The sequence below is a fragment of the Saimiri boliviensis genome, chromosome 4, assembly GCF_048565385.1.
Source record: "Saimiri boliviensis isolate mSaiBol1 chromosome 4, mSaiBol1.pri, whole genome shotgun sequence".
In the NCBI taxonomy this organism is placed as follows: domain Eukaryota; kingdom Metazoa; phylum Chordata; class Mammalia; order Primates; family Cebidae; genus Saimiri; species Saimiri boliviensis.
In genome coordinates, this window is record NC_133452.1 from 103372153 (window position 1) to 103384185 (window position 12033).

The 12033-nt window shown below is 38.9% G+C and overlaps 1 protein-coding gene across 1 annotated transcript in view; it reads left to right on the plus strand.

Moving 5' to 3' along the window:
* DNAH8 (dynein axonemal heavy chain 8) overlaps positions 1-12033 on the plus strand; it is a 313022-nt gene that overhangs the window by 148287 nt on the left and 152702 nt on the right. Inside the window, exons 42-48 of the mRNA XM_039467518.2 lie at positions 294-466; positions 1829-2007; positions 3502-3689; positions 6529-6615; positions 6711-6818; positions 7636-7770; positions 9930-10091. Coding sequence (XP_039323452.2) covers positions 294-466; positions 1829-2007; positions 3502-3689; positions 6529-6615; positions 6711-6818; positions 7636-7770; positions 9930-10091 — 1032 coding nt within the window. The remainder of the gene's footprint in view (positions 1-293; positions 467-1828; positions 2008-3501; positions 3690-6528; positions 6616-6710; positions 6819-7635; positions 7771-9929; positions 10092-12033) is intronic.

The window sequence follows — 12033 nt, forward strand, 5'->3', positions numbered from 1 at the left end:
CCTGCTGCATATATTCATGAGCCCCAAATTTCTCTGGTGGTGGTTTTTGTGCTTTGTTGCAATGATGTGTTTCACGGTTTGCCTTTTGCCCTTTTCTGTAAGCTCTGGAAGCCTGAAACCATGTCTGTCTTTGTTCACGTAGCCCAGTGTCAAGCACAGGAAGGAACTCAATAAATATTTGTTAAGTGAATAAGAATCGGTTCATCAGTGAATGAAATGAAAACTGCCCACCTGCTTGTGTTTTATGCTATTGCAATGCAGTATATAACTTTTTTGTATCTTATGTTTTTAAGGTAAAAATGCATATCAAATCAGCTACTGATTTTGAATGGCTAAAACAGAGTAGATTTTATTTTAAGGAAGATTTGGATCAAACTGTGGTGTCTATTACAGATGTTGATTTTATTTACCAAAATGAATTTCTGGGATGTACTGATCGCCTCGTCATCACTCCATTAACAGATAGGTAGAAAACCCAATTTCTGTTTTTTCATTTTGTAATAATGTGCTTAACATTATTTAAGGTTGCATTTGAAATATTAACAAAAGCAGATTGCTGTTGTGCTGGGTATATGCTAGCTAATTAAAGTCAGCCTAACAATGAAATAACCACTTAAACATACATGTGCATTGAATTTTTATGAAGTAGAAAAAGATAAAAGAATAAAAGCAAGCTTGAATGTTGACTGTAAGTAATTTAGTGGTTAAGTTTAGACTGTAAGATGGAAAAATATTCCTAGAATCCCAAAAGCAGTTAAAATTGCAAAGAAGGAAGGTACCTTGGAGAACATGTAATTTAGTCTTCGGATTTTCAGATGTGGAAATTGATACCTAAAGTGAATTTTCATGGCCAATATGAATAATTAGTCAGTGGCAGATCCCATCACAGTTCTTTCCATTGTATGACACTAGGCAATTACTGGGTCTTTTTTTTATCCCACGACACCGAGTTAAATATGCTGTGCATAGAAAACATTCAATAAATGTTATTAGAATTGACTTAAATTGGGTTAATATTTAGTTCTGCTGTTACTTTAAGTAGGGCTGCCTCCAGGTGAAATTTTGACACAATCAAATTACATCTTCAGCCTCCTTTTGATTTATTGAACCTATCCCTTTCATATGCCCAGTGCCATGGCAACATAAGTTTGTCAGTGTGTTTTCTCTTCTATTGGTGTTTACGTATTAAGCATCGTGTCTCATGAAGCTTTACTAATCTCTTTACTAAGTTTTACTTAGATACAAAACAAATACAACAGAAGCTGGAACATGGATACAAAGAGATTATATAATTATTCTTTGCACTTTTCTAAATTAGTGAATTATTTCATAGTGAAACTATTTACAGTGGTGTGCCAGAGCTGCTTTGTGTCAACCTGTGGTGTTTACCGTGTGTCTGTCTGTGTGTATTTTGTCCCAACTTTGTGATATCATGCTGATAGCTTGTCATTGACCACGATGGAGGTATTTATACAATAGAAATTGGCAAACATGAAAACCAGGTTTATTATTTTTTTTTCTGGAGAGCCAGAAAAACACTGCCAACACAACACTGCCCATTTGGTTCTCCTGACCGTAATGGGAGGAAGGTCTGAAGGTTTTAAGTCAGGATTGAAGGGTTTTGAAATTTGTCTCAAGAAATCTTTGGATTCGCTGTAGTATTTTTAATGAATATCAAGTACCCCAGTCTTATTTGGTCTCCTCTTTATGTAAGCTGTGCAAACTCTAAAATAAACAGGCCCATTCCAATCGCATTAGACTTTTGTTTGTGCCATCCTGTCATGTGTCATCCCATGCTCACAATGCTTTACTGGATGGACATTTGCAGATGCTACATCACGTTAGCGCAGGCCTTGGGCATGAACATGGGAGGCGCTCCCGCAGGACCTGCCGGCACTGGCAAAACAGAAACCACAAAAGACATGGGAAGGTGTCTGGGAAAGTATGTGGTCGTGTTTAACTGCTCAGATCAAATGGATTTCAGAGGCCTAGGAAGGATTTTCAAAGGCAAGTGTCAAATAATATAGATTATTTTTGGTGAATTTATTTTTATTGCCCTTTAATGTTATTTTCTAAATATAAATCTAAAGTGATGCTATCTCACATAATCAACATTAGTATGGGTTGATCCATATGATATTGCTATTCTTCTAGGTCGAAAATGGCTGGAGATCAACAATCTCATATAGTTCAATACTATTGCTAGTGTTATAGTCAATGCATTGAATGTGTTTTAGATTATGAACATGGAATCAATGTATAATTGCCTGAAATAATAGTAGAGAAGATCAAGATAGGAAACAGGGGACACAGTGGCCTCCCTCCCACTGAAATGAAAGATTTTTAAAAAGCATAGTAACACTGGAAAATAAGAAGGAGGTAGCCATCAGAAGATGGAAATTTTGAGAACATCCTGAAAGGTAGGTGAAAGGTGTTTTCAGACGGACAGAGAAAAACAGTATTTGAAGACACATCAGCCTCTGAGCTCAGTCCTTGGTAGTCTTCTGTTTTTGATCTACGTGCATTCCCTTGGTGATCTTATGTAGGCCCAAGCTTTAAATATCATCTGTATGATGACTCCAAAATTATATCTCTAGCTTGGACTTCTCCTTAAAACTTTAGATTCAGGGCCGGGCGCGGTGGCTCACACCTGTAATTTCAGCACTTTGGGAGGCCGAGGTGGGTGGATCATGAGGTCAAGAGATCGAGACCATCCTGGTCAACATGGTGAAACCCCATCTCTACTAAACATACAAAAATTAGCTGGGCATGGTGGCGCGTGCCTGTAGTCCCAGCTACTCAGGAGGCTGAGGCAGGAGAATTGCCTGAACCCAGGAGGCAGAGGTTGCAATTGCGGTGAGCCGAGATCGTGCCATTGCACTCCAGCCTGGGCAACAAGAGCGAAACTCCGTCCCAAACAACAACAACAACAACAACAAACAACAACAACAACAACAACAAACTTTAGATTCATTACTTACAACTGTTAATTGAGCATGTCCACTTAAATGTCTAAGAGGTTTAGATTCACTATGTTTAAAACCAAACTCTCGATCTCTCTTCCCATATCTACTCCTCCCTCAGCCTTCTCCATCTTACTAAACAGTCACGCCCTTCTTCTAGGTGCACAGACACAACAACAACAACAACAGACAAACAAAACCACCACCGCCAAAACAACTTCGACCTGTCCTTTACTCCTTTCTTTCATACTCAGATCCAATCTGTCAGCAAACACCATGGGTTCTATTTTCAAAATCCACCCCAAATTTGTACTTTCATTTTAGCAGTGTACTATTTCCGTTGTTTTGATGATAACATACAAACAATTAAACCTCTCTTTATCACTAGAATTAAATATTTATTTATAAACAGCCAGATAAGAAACTTTACCTAATCATGTTTCAGTGTATAATGGTTTGAGAATACTGAAGAAATGATTGTTATCAGGAAGGTATATTATAGAGTAAAACTTTACAAATTGACTATTTTTCATGCCAGGTCTTGCACAGTCAGGTTCCTGGGGCTGTTTCGATGAGTTTAACAGAATTGAATTGCCTGTATTATCAGTGGCAGCACAACAAATTTATATTGTTTTGACAGCAAGAAAAGAGAGAAAGAAACAGTTCATTTTTTCTGATGGAGATTGTGTTGATTTAAATCCGGAATTTGGAATCTTCTTAACAATGGTGAGAAAAAAGGCTTTACATGCAATTTAATTAGTTTATTATAGATATAAATGAAACAAAGAATGTGTTAGTGGGTAAATGACTGACTATCCAAGAGTCATGAGCTGTTCTCTCTGATTGTATAATTTTTTTTGAGTAGTCAGTAGATAGAAGCCCAGATAGAAGATAAAATAGTAAAATTTGTTTCCTTTTTTTTTTTTGAGACGGAGTTTCGCTCTGTCGCCCAGGCTGGAGTACAGTGGCGAGATTTTGGCTCACTACAATCTCCACCTCCAGGGTTCAAGCAATTCCTCTGCCTCAGCCTCTTGAGTAGCTGGGATTACAGGCGTGTGCTACTACACCTGGCTATTTTTTTTTTTTTTTTGTATTTTTAGTAAAGACGGGGTTTCACCGTGTCGGTCAGGTGGGCCTCAAACTCCTGACCTTGTGATCTACCCACTGTGGCCTTCCAAAGTGCTGGGATAACAGGCATGAGCCACTGTGCCCAGCTACATTTTTTTTTAATTAAAAAAAAATTCAGATCCAGATCTACAGAGGTTAATATGCTAATGATAATAATAGCCACTGTTTATTGACCACTTAGTATAATATGTGTAAGGTGCAGGCTAAATGTTCTATGTGCTGTATCTGATGACATAACTCATGTGATTCTGTAGTAACAAACAATCTCTAAATCTTAATTGTTTAAAACCACAAGATGTATCTGTCTGTCATGCCACAAGTCCACTGTGGGGTTGACTAGAGTAGGGGTGTGAGGCCAGGGTTGCTTTGTATGTCCTTACTCAGGTACTCGGCCTTACAAGGTACCTATTATCTCAATCATTGCTCTTTGCTAAAGCAAAGGAGAAAGAAAAGATGAAGAATTGTGCTCTGACTGTTAGAGTTTCTTTCCAGAAGCGCCACAAGTCCTGAGTCATTGGCTAAAGCAAGTTTCATGACCTAACTTCATGGGGTGGTGGGGTGGGGGAAAACGTGCAGTCCTATTATGTAACTAGAAAGAGAAAGGACCTGAAATATTCTCTCACATGTACACTGTATCTTATAGCTACGACAGCTCTCTGAAGTGGGTATTATATAACTGACTGACTTGAGGCTCAGTGAGACTTAAAAACTTCCTAGGTCACCCAGTCAGTAAGAGAAAGAAATTATTGTCTCTCTAACATCAAGATCTGACTGCTTAACCTCCATGCTTGGTTTTTCTTTGACACTGAATAAAAGGAAATGACTTAAAATTTCTATAATAATTTAACAAGGTCCTATACCAAAGAATTGTAACAAATTCAGTTACTATATGATGAAGGGTGAACTTTGAGATTCAGTACTGTAAAGACAGAAAACCAAAGGCATGAATAAACAGGAGTTTTTATGCTTTTATGTGTTACCAGTTTTAAAGCTTTTATGTGTTTTCCATAAAGTTAAATCTTGAAGTTGCAAGATAACACAAAGCACTCTGAATTTTTAAATGTCCCCATGGATAGAGATGATAAATTATAGGAAGCAAAATCAGAAAGAATTCTGATACGCTTTATAATAAGCAAACATCCAGTAAAGCAGTTAGGGGGAAATACGAATAATCTGGAAGTATTGGTTCTAACTCAGGAAGTAGGATGAAGAAATGTATTCAGTGGGAAACTATGGTCTAGAATTTAGAAAAAAGCTTAACATGCTCCCTGGATTAAGAGTAATATTGGAAACAGCAATTAGATATTGCATTAAGCTGTAAGTAACTGAAACCTAAAACATGTTCTAGTTGAACATATAAGGATTTATTCTCTTAAGATCCTTTTATGGTTCTACTCCATATGAATTTCATCTTCAAGGTCACCTTTTGACCCAAGACGCTACAGAAAGCATCTCTCTTGTGTTGCAGCCAGTAGACTGAGTCAACTCCCTTCAAACAGACATCAAGGATATTTCAATACCGTGTGTGCCCCTTTGCATCTCTCAGTGTAAAGTTTAAGCTGCAAGGCAGGCTGGGAAATGTAGTTTTTAATCTAGGTGTTGATGTACCCAGCTTGCAAGTGGGCTTCTGTGGCTAAGGAAGGATAAGAGGAATATTGAGAGGTAGCCCCAATCTCCGTATTTCCAGCCCCTAGCAAGGTACCTGGCCTATTGACAGTGCCCAGTAAATGGTCAGGGACTGAAGGTTTTTAACAGACTTGCCTAAAATAACTCATCCCTGTTGGCCTTACTTGTCTTTGAATCCCCACCTTTTCCTTTGAGACTTGGGTCTGACCTATCTTCAACCTGTTGCTTCTTAGGAGGCTTTTATTTCCTGTCAGCCTCTACTTTTGTCCTTTTTGGTGTTTTTCCTGTCATTCTCATCTTTATTTCCCCTCACTTTGATGGGTTTTTGTTAGCCAAAGAGCTCTATAACTATAACTGCAAAGAATAATTGAAGAGATGGAATACGAAAAGTGCCCAACTAAGCTCATCAGTATAAAATCCTGAGTTTTTTTCCCTTCTTTCATTAACATACTTTAGACCACAATCAGGTATTTGTTCAGTTACCTCTTTGATTATTTCATGTTCTTTTCTATTTTTTTAAGCCAGTAGGCACACAGATACTTAATTTTTGCCACACAAAATTGTGTGACTGTATTAATATAATGAAAATATATAAATGGCAATATAAAAAATGGCAATATATAAAAGGGCATATGAATATTAATAAATATGTATGGTCCAATACACATTGTTTTGAGAAAACCATAACATTTTATGAATCTAATATTTTTCAATACCATCTTAAAATCTGAATTAGGGGTTTGAAATATATTTGTATTCAGAAATGATTATTGTATCAACAATTAAAAATTAAACATATTTTAACTTTTAGAACCCTGGATATGCTGGGCGCCAGGAACTACCAGAAAACTTAAAAATCCAGTTTAGAACGGTTGCTATGATGGTTCCTGATAGACAGGTAGGTACCAGGATTTAAAAGCATAATGTACTTTATGTTCTTTACTTGCTTTTCACTAAAGTTGTTGAAAAAAATCTCACTCTATTAATTTTCAGATCATTATGCGAGTTAAACTTGCAAGCTGTGGTTTTCTTGAAAATGTTATCTTGGCTCAAAAATTTTATGTTCTTTACAAACTCTGTGAAGAGCAACTTACTAAACAGGTAACTTTATAGATCTTCTTTCCCCACCAGTGATAGAATTTGGTTTTTCACTTCGTAATTTTCCCTTGAAAAATGCTCATCGGTGAGTTAAAATCTCATTGACTCTTTCCTAGAATGCTTTTAGAATTTGGCCTATTGGTTGTGTATTTTTAAGACCGTTTTATTTAGAAATAATTGTAGATTCACAGGAAGCTGCAAAGGAATGTACAGGGAGGTGTGCACCCTTCACCTTGCCTTGCCTGCTGTTGACATCTTGTAACTACAGCACAATAACAAAACCAGAAATGGACACTGAAGCAGTCCACAGAGTTTGTTAAGGTCTCACCAGTTATACATGGCGCTGGTGTTGTGTATGTAGTAGTAAGGAATATGTAAGATACGGCTCTGTTCCATCACCGCAAGGTTCCCTCATGCTACATCTTTATAGCCACACCCACCTCTCGCCCAAATCCCTAACCCATTCACCTTTTCTCTATGTCTAGAATTTCATTACAAGAATGTTATGTAAACATAATCACATAGTGTGTAACCTCTTGGTTATGCATTTAAAACGTATTGTTTGTTGCTCAGACTGTATCAGACTATATTATTCTCAAAAGATATTTAAGGTGTGAATACTTGATCATATAGCTTGGGTTTTCCCATGGAATGCTCATATTTCAGTCAAAGGAAAGTTGAGCTAATAAACTCTGCAGCTTAGCCACCCCAAAACTATGGCGTATAAGTACCAGAGTCGACCTACGTGCATAGAATGAGCTATGAGTCTACGTTTAGTTTTTCAATTAAACCATCTTTTTGCCCTCTTCTCCCATCTTAGGTTCATTATGACTTTGGGTTGAGAAATATTCTATCTGTATTAAGGACTCTTGGATCTCAAAAAAGAGCCAGACCAGAAGATAGTGAATTAAGCACTGTCATGAGAGGACTAAGAGATATGAACCTTTCTAAACTGGTATCTTCTTTGAATTCTCTACTTTTCCAAAAATTTTGACGTGGTTTCTTTCTATTTGGTGGACAAGTGGGGGTAGGCTGATGTTCAGCTATGAGTACTAATAATTATAGGGATGATGGGTGTGCAAAGCTACCGCTATGCTTCCAGAAGAAGGCAAAAGACTACGACTCTGTGTGACCAACAGGGACTATAATGGCCTCCTTTTATCAGTTGTGTGCAGGTGAACCAGGTCATCAGTGGGCCTCAGCTCCAAGATTCAACCTAGTTCTCTACCATTATTCACAAAGTGACACAGATTCTTAGCATAAGAATCTGGATTCCCAGGGAACCATGAGAACTTTTTGTTTTCTCTGTATGTGACTAGCTTATCTCAGAGATATCTCTCCCAAAACATAAACTCCGTTTCCGTTTTCCAAAACCAAATTGAAAATTTGCTGTGGAGAGCATGCTACTTTCATGCTTGTCACAGTTACAGCTCGGCTTTTTGTTTTTGTTTTTGTTTTTTTTCTTTGAAACAGAGTCTCACTTTGTCTCCCAGGCTGGAGTGCAGTGGTACAATCTTGGCTCACTGCAACCTCCGCCTTCCATGCTCAAGCTATCCTTCTGCTTCAGCCTCTGAGCAGCTGGGACTACTGGTGTGCACCACCATGCCTGGCTAATTTTTGTACTGTTTTGTAGAGATAGGGTTTTGCCATGTCACCCAGGCTGATCTCCAATTCCTGGATGCAAATGATCCACACCCCCATCAGCCTCCCAAAGTGCTGAGATTACAGGCATGATCCACCACGCCCAGCCCAGCCAGGTTGTTTTGAACTAGCTGACGAACAGGTTCATGTGGCATATAAGGATTTCTGCATGCCAGATATTGTGCCCATGCCATGGGTGTACAAGGTTAAAGAAGAAATGGTTCTTGGGAAGCTACATTCTCATTACAAAAGTAACATCTGTGGAGTTCGTTACTTTTACAAAGTCTTTCCAGGTGTATTGTCTTGTTTGAGCCTCACAGCAACTCTGTGGGATCTGGATGCCTAGTCTGCTTATTGTCATTTCGCTTGCTGGGAATGGAGACTGAGAGGTTGTAGGATTCCCCCATAATCACCATCAGCTGAGAAGCTAGGACAAACATTTATAAGATTTTCTGATGCCAAATCCACTGATCCTGGCAGTATACCTCACTGCCTGTATGACCAACATGGACTGTAGGGACAGTATTTTTGAAATTCCTAGACAAGCATTCAAGAAAGCATCACAAATCCCTGGAGAGTAAAGAGAAGTCGTAAGGGGCCAGATGTTGGGAACAGGGCAATCTATGTATTAAAGACACTGCAAATAAGGGTTGGAGTCAGTGTACTCAAACCTACTGCTTATAAGAAAGGCTCAGAAGACTGCCCTGATGGAGTTTTCCAGCCATTGCTGGATGAAATCATGTAGGGTTATGGGTATTTTCCCAATTTTAAAAAAAATAGTATTTTAATCTCATGGTGTTGGAACTACAAATTATCATTTTTAAGGTTAATGCAAATGCCACTCTGTGGGAAGCAGAGTATTCATGTGATAAAGTAATGAGGTTGTACTTTGGAGCAATAGACTGGGACAGGATTGTAGAACACATTGAATGGGAAGGAACTTTGTGTACCATGAGGATTCAGTGGTGATTATATTAGTCTGTTCTCATGCTGCTAATAAAGATGTAATTTATAAAGGAAAAAGTTTTAATGGACTCACAGTTCCACATGGCTAGGGAGGCCTCATAATCATGCTAGAAGGCGAATGAGGAGCAAAGTCACATCTTACATGGTGGCAGGCAAGAGAACATATGCGGGATAAACCCCCTTTATAAAACCATCAGATCTTGTGAGACTTATTCACTATCATGAGAAGAGCCAGGAAAGACCCACCCATGTGATTCAATTAAGTCTCACTGGTTCCCTCCCAAGACAGGTGGGAATTATGAGGGCTACAATTCAAGATGAGATTTGGGTGGGCACACAGCCAAACCATATCAGTGATATTCCAGAGAAAGTACCAGAGAATACAAACCTGATTAGGAGAGTAGTAAATGGTTCTCTGGGCATGAAGTGGTAAGTGCTATGCACATTTCAGCTAGTTGATAAACGTTTATTGACTGAGTAAATTTATTTTAAACTATGCCACCTTAGGTTGATGAAGATGAACCCCTATTCCTCAGCTTAATCAATGACCTGTTTCCAGGACTGCAACTGGATAGTAGTACTTACGAGGAACTGCAAGCTGCAGTAGCTAACCAAGTTCAGATAGAAGGTTTGATTAACCATCCACCCTGGAACCTGAAACTCGTGCAGGTAAAGACATTTTAATTTATTGTCAGTATAATGACAAGTATGTGTTAAATATTTCTATCTGAAGGGAAGAACTAATGGTTAGTCTTACTTGATGTAATTGTTAAATTAAAACACCACATATACATCATTGCAAAAAAGAATACTCAGGGGGATGTGGTGGTCCTAGGAAGATAGTATGGATTTACCCTGTCTTGCAGTAATCAAGCAATAATTTACTGCAGTTGTTACTTACACCTGGTGTCAATGTTGGGATGAAAGGTTATAAAAACTCTGGGGGAATCGAACAACTCAGCTGGCTTCTTGTGCCAATCTGGCAGTATTGACCACATCTGGGTGCCTCAGTGGGGCGCAGAGCCTGAGGAATCCAGGAGTGCTACGTTGCTCCTGCTTTGGGTGGACATGCTATATCCTTCACCTACACTGAAACCTGAGCCTTTTTACTGTGTATGTTGGTGTCTTTCTGTTCATCACATTTCATTCTGTGGCAACCATCCAACCACTGGATTGGATTACCAGGAGAATCAAGAACTTATAGCAGAGACACAGGATTAAATCTCTATGAGCTTGATGCTTTGGGAGTATTTTCCAGGGCTTTTGGAAAATTAAGGAGCTGAAATTCTGGACATTGTTAAAAACTGCATATGAAATATTAATGTAACAATTCTTATTTTAACTTGCTGTTCTTGCCAGATTATAAGATGTGCCCATATCTGAGATACATCCAAATCTTACAAAGAAATATGTGCATGGGGGAAGTCTTTTTCATCATTTATGTACTGGAAACTATTTTAAGTGTTAAAATTTCTGGGAAACATGATATGTGATATGCATAAAGTATACTGAGTTCTAAAAGTCTTGCCATCTCAATGGGTGGTGACTAGAATTTTGGATTCTTTGTTGATGTCAATAGCATTGCTCTTGAACACGTCAGAAACAGTGCCTCTGTTGCTTCTAAACTCTAGTTTACAATGGTAATACATTTCTGTTCAAAATGTTAGGAGAATAACTCATTCTATCTCTGATCAGCTGTCAGACCTTCAACTTCTTACTTTTTTATCAAGAAAACTACAGACAGGATGTTGTAACAGCAGCTGTCCATGCTCTTAGAATGTCTCCTTGAATCTCTTTTACCATTTCCACGTGCCCCTGCCCAGCTTTTGTGTGCTTTTGCTTGTCACAGCAAAAGGAGGGCTGGAGCCACTTTGTTGGCAGACACAAAGAGTAGGTGCTACAAGGGAGTTTATTTCACACCCACCCCAAATCAGCTTCTCTAAGAGTTGATGGGTGATGGAGTAGGAAAGTCAAGCTTGCCTTGTTCCAGGTGGAGCAATCTTTGAGAAGTTACACCCCAGTCTCCCGTGGGAGCAGGCTCAAGTCTGCCCTCTACAGGGCTTTGTCCTCAATCACACCTTCTTCCCATTCCTGTCCTGCTTTCCTCTTCTCTTAACTGATTTCTCCTGGAAGCACGTGCACGGGAATCCTCATTCAAGATGTACTTCTGGGGAATTAGAAGGCCCCTGTGAGATATATATATATGATATATATATATATCATATATATATATGATATATATATATATTTTTATTGCATTTTAGGTTTTGGGGTACATGTGAAGAACATGCAAGATTGTTGCATAGGCACACACATGGCAGTGTGGTTTGCTGTCTTCCGTCCCCTCACCTGTATCTGTCATTTCTCCCCATGCTATCTCTTCCCACTTCCCCACCCCCCCGTCCCTCCCCCATTTTCCCCCAACGGACCCCAGTGTGTAGTGCTCCCCTCCCTGTGTCCATGTGTTCTCATTGTTCAACACCCGCCTATGAGTGAGAATATATGGTGTTTGATTTTCTGCTCTTGTGTCAGTTTGCTGAGAATGATGGTTTCCAGGTTCATCCATGTCCCTACAAAGGACCGGAACTCATCGTTTTTGATGGCTGCGTAC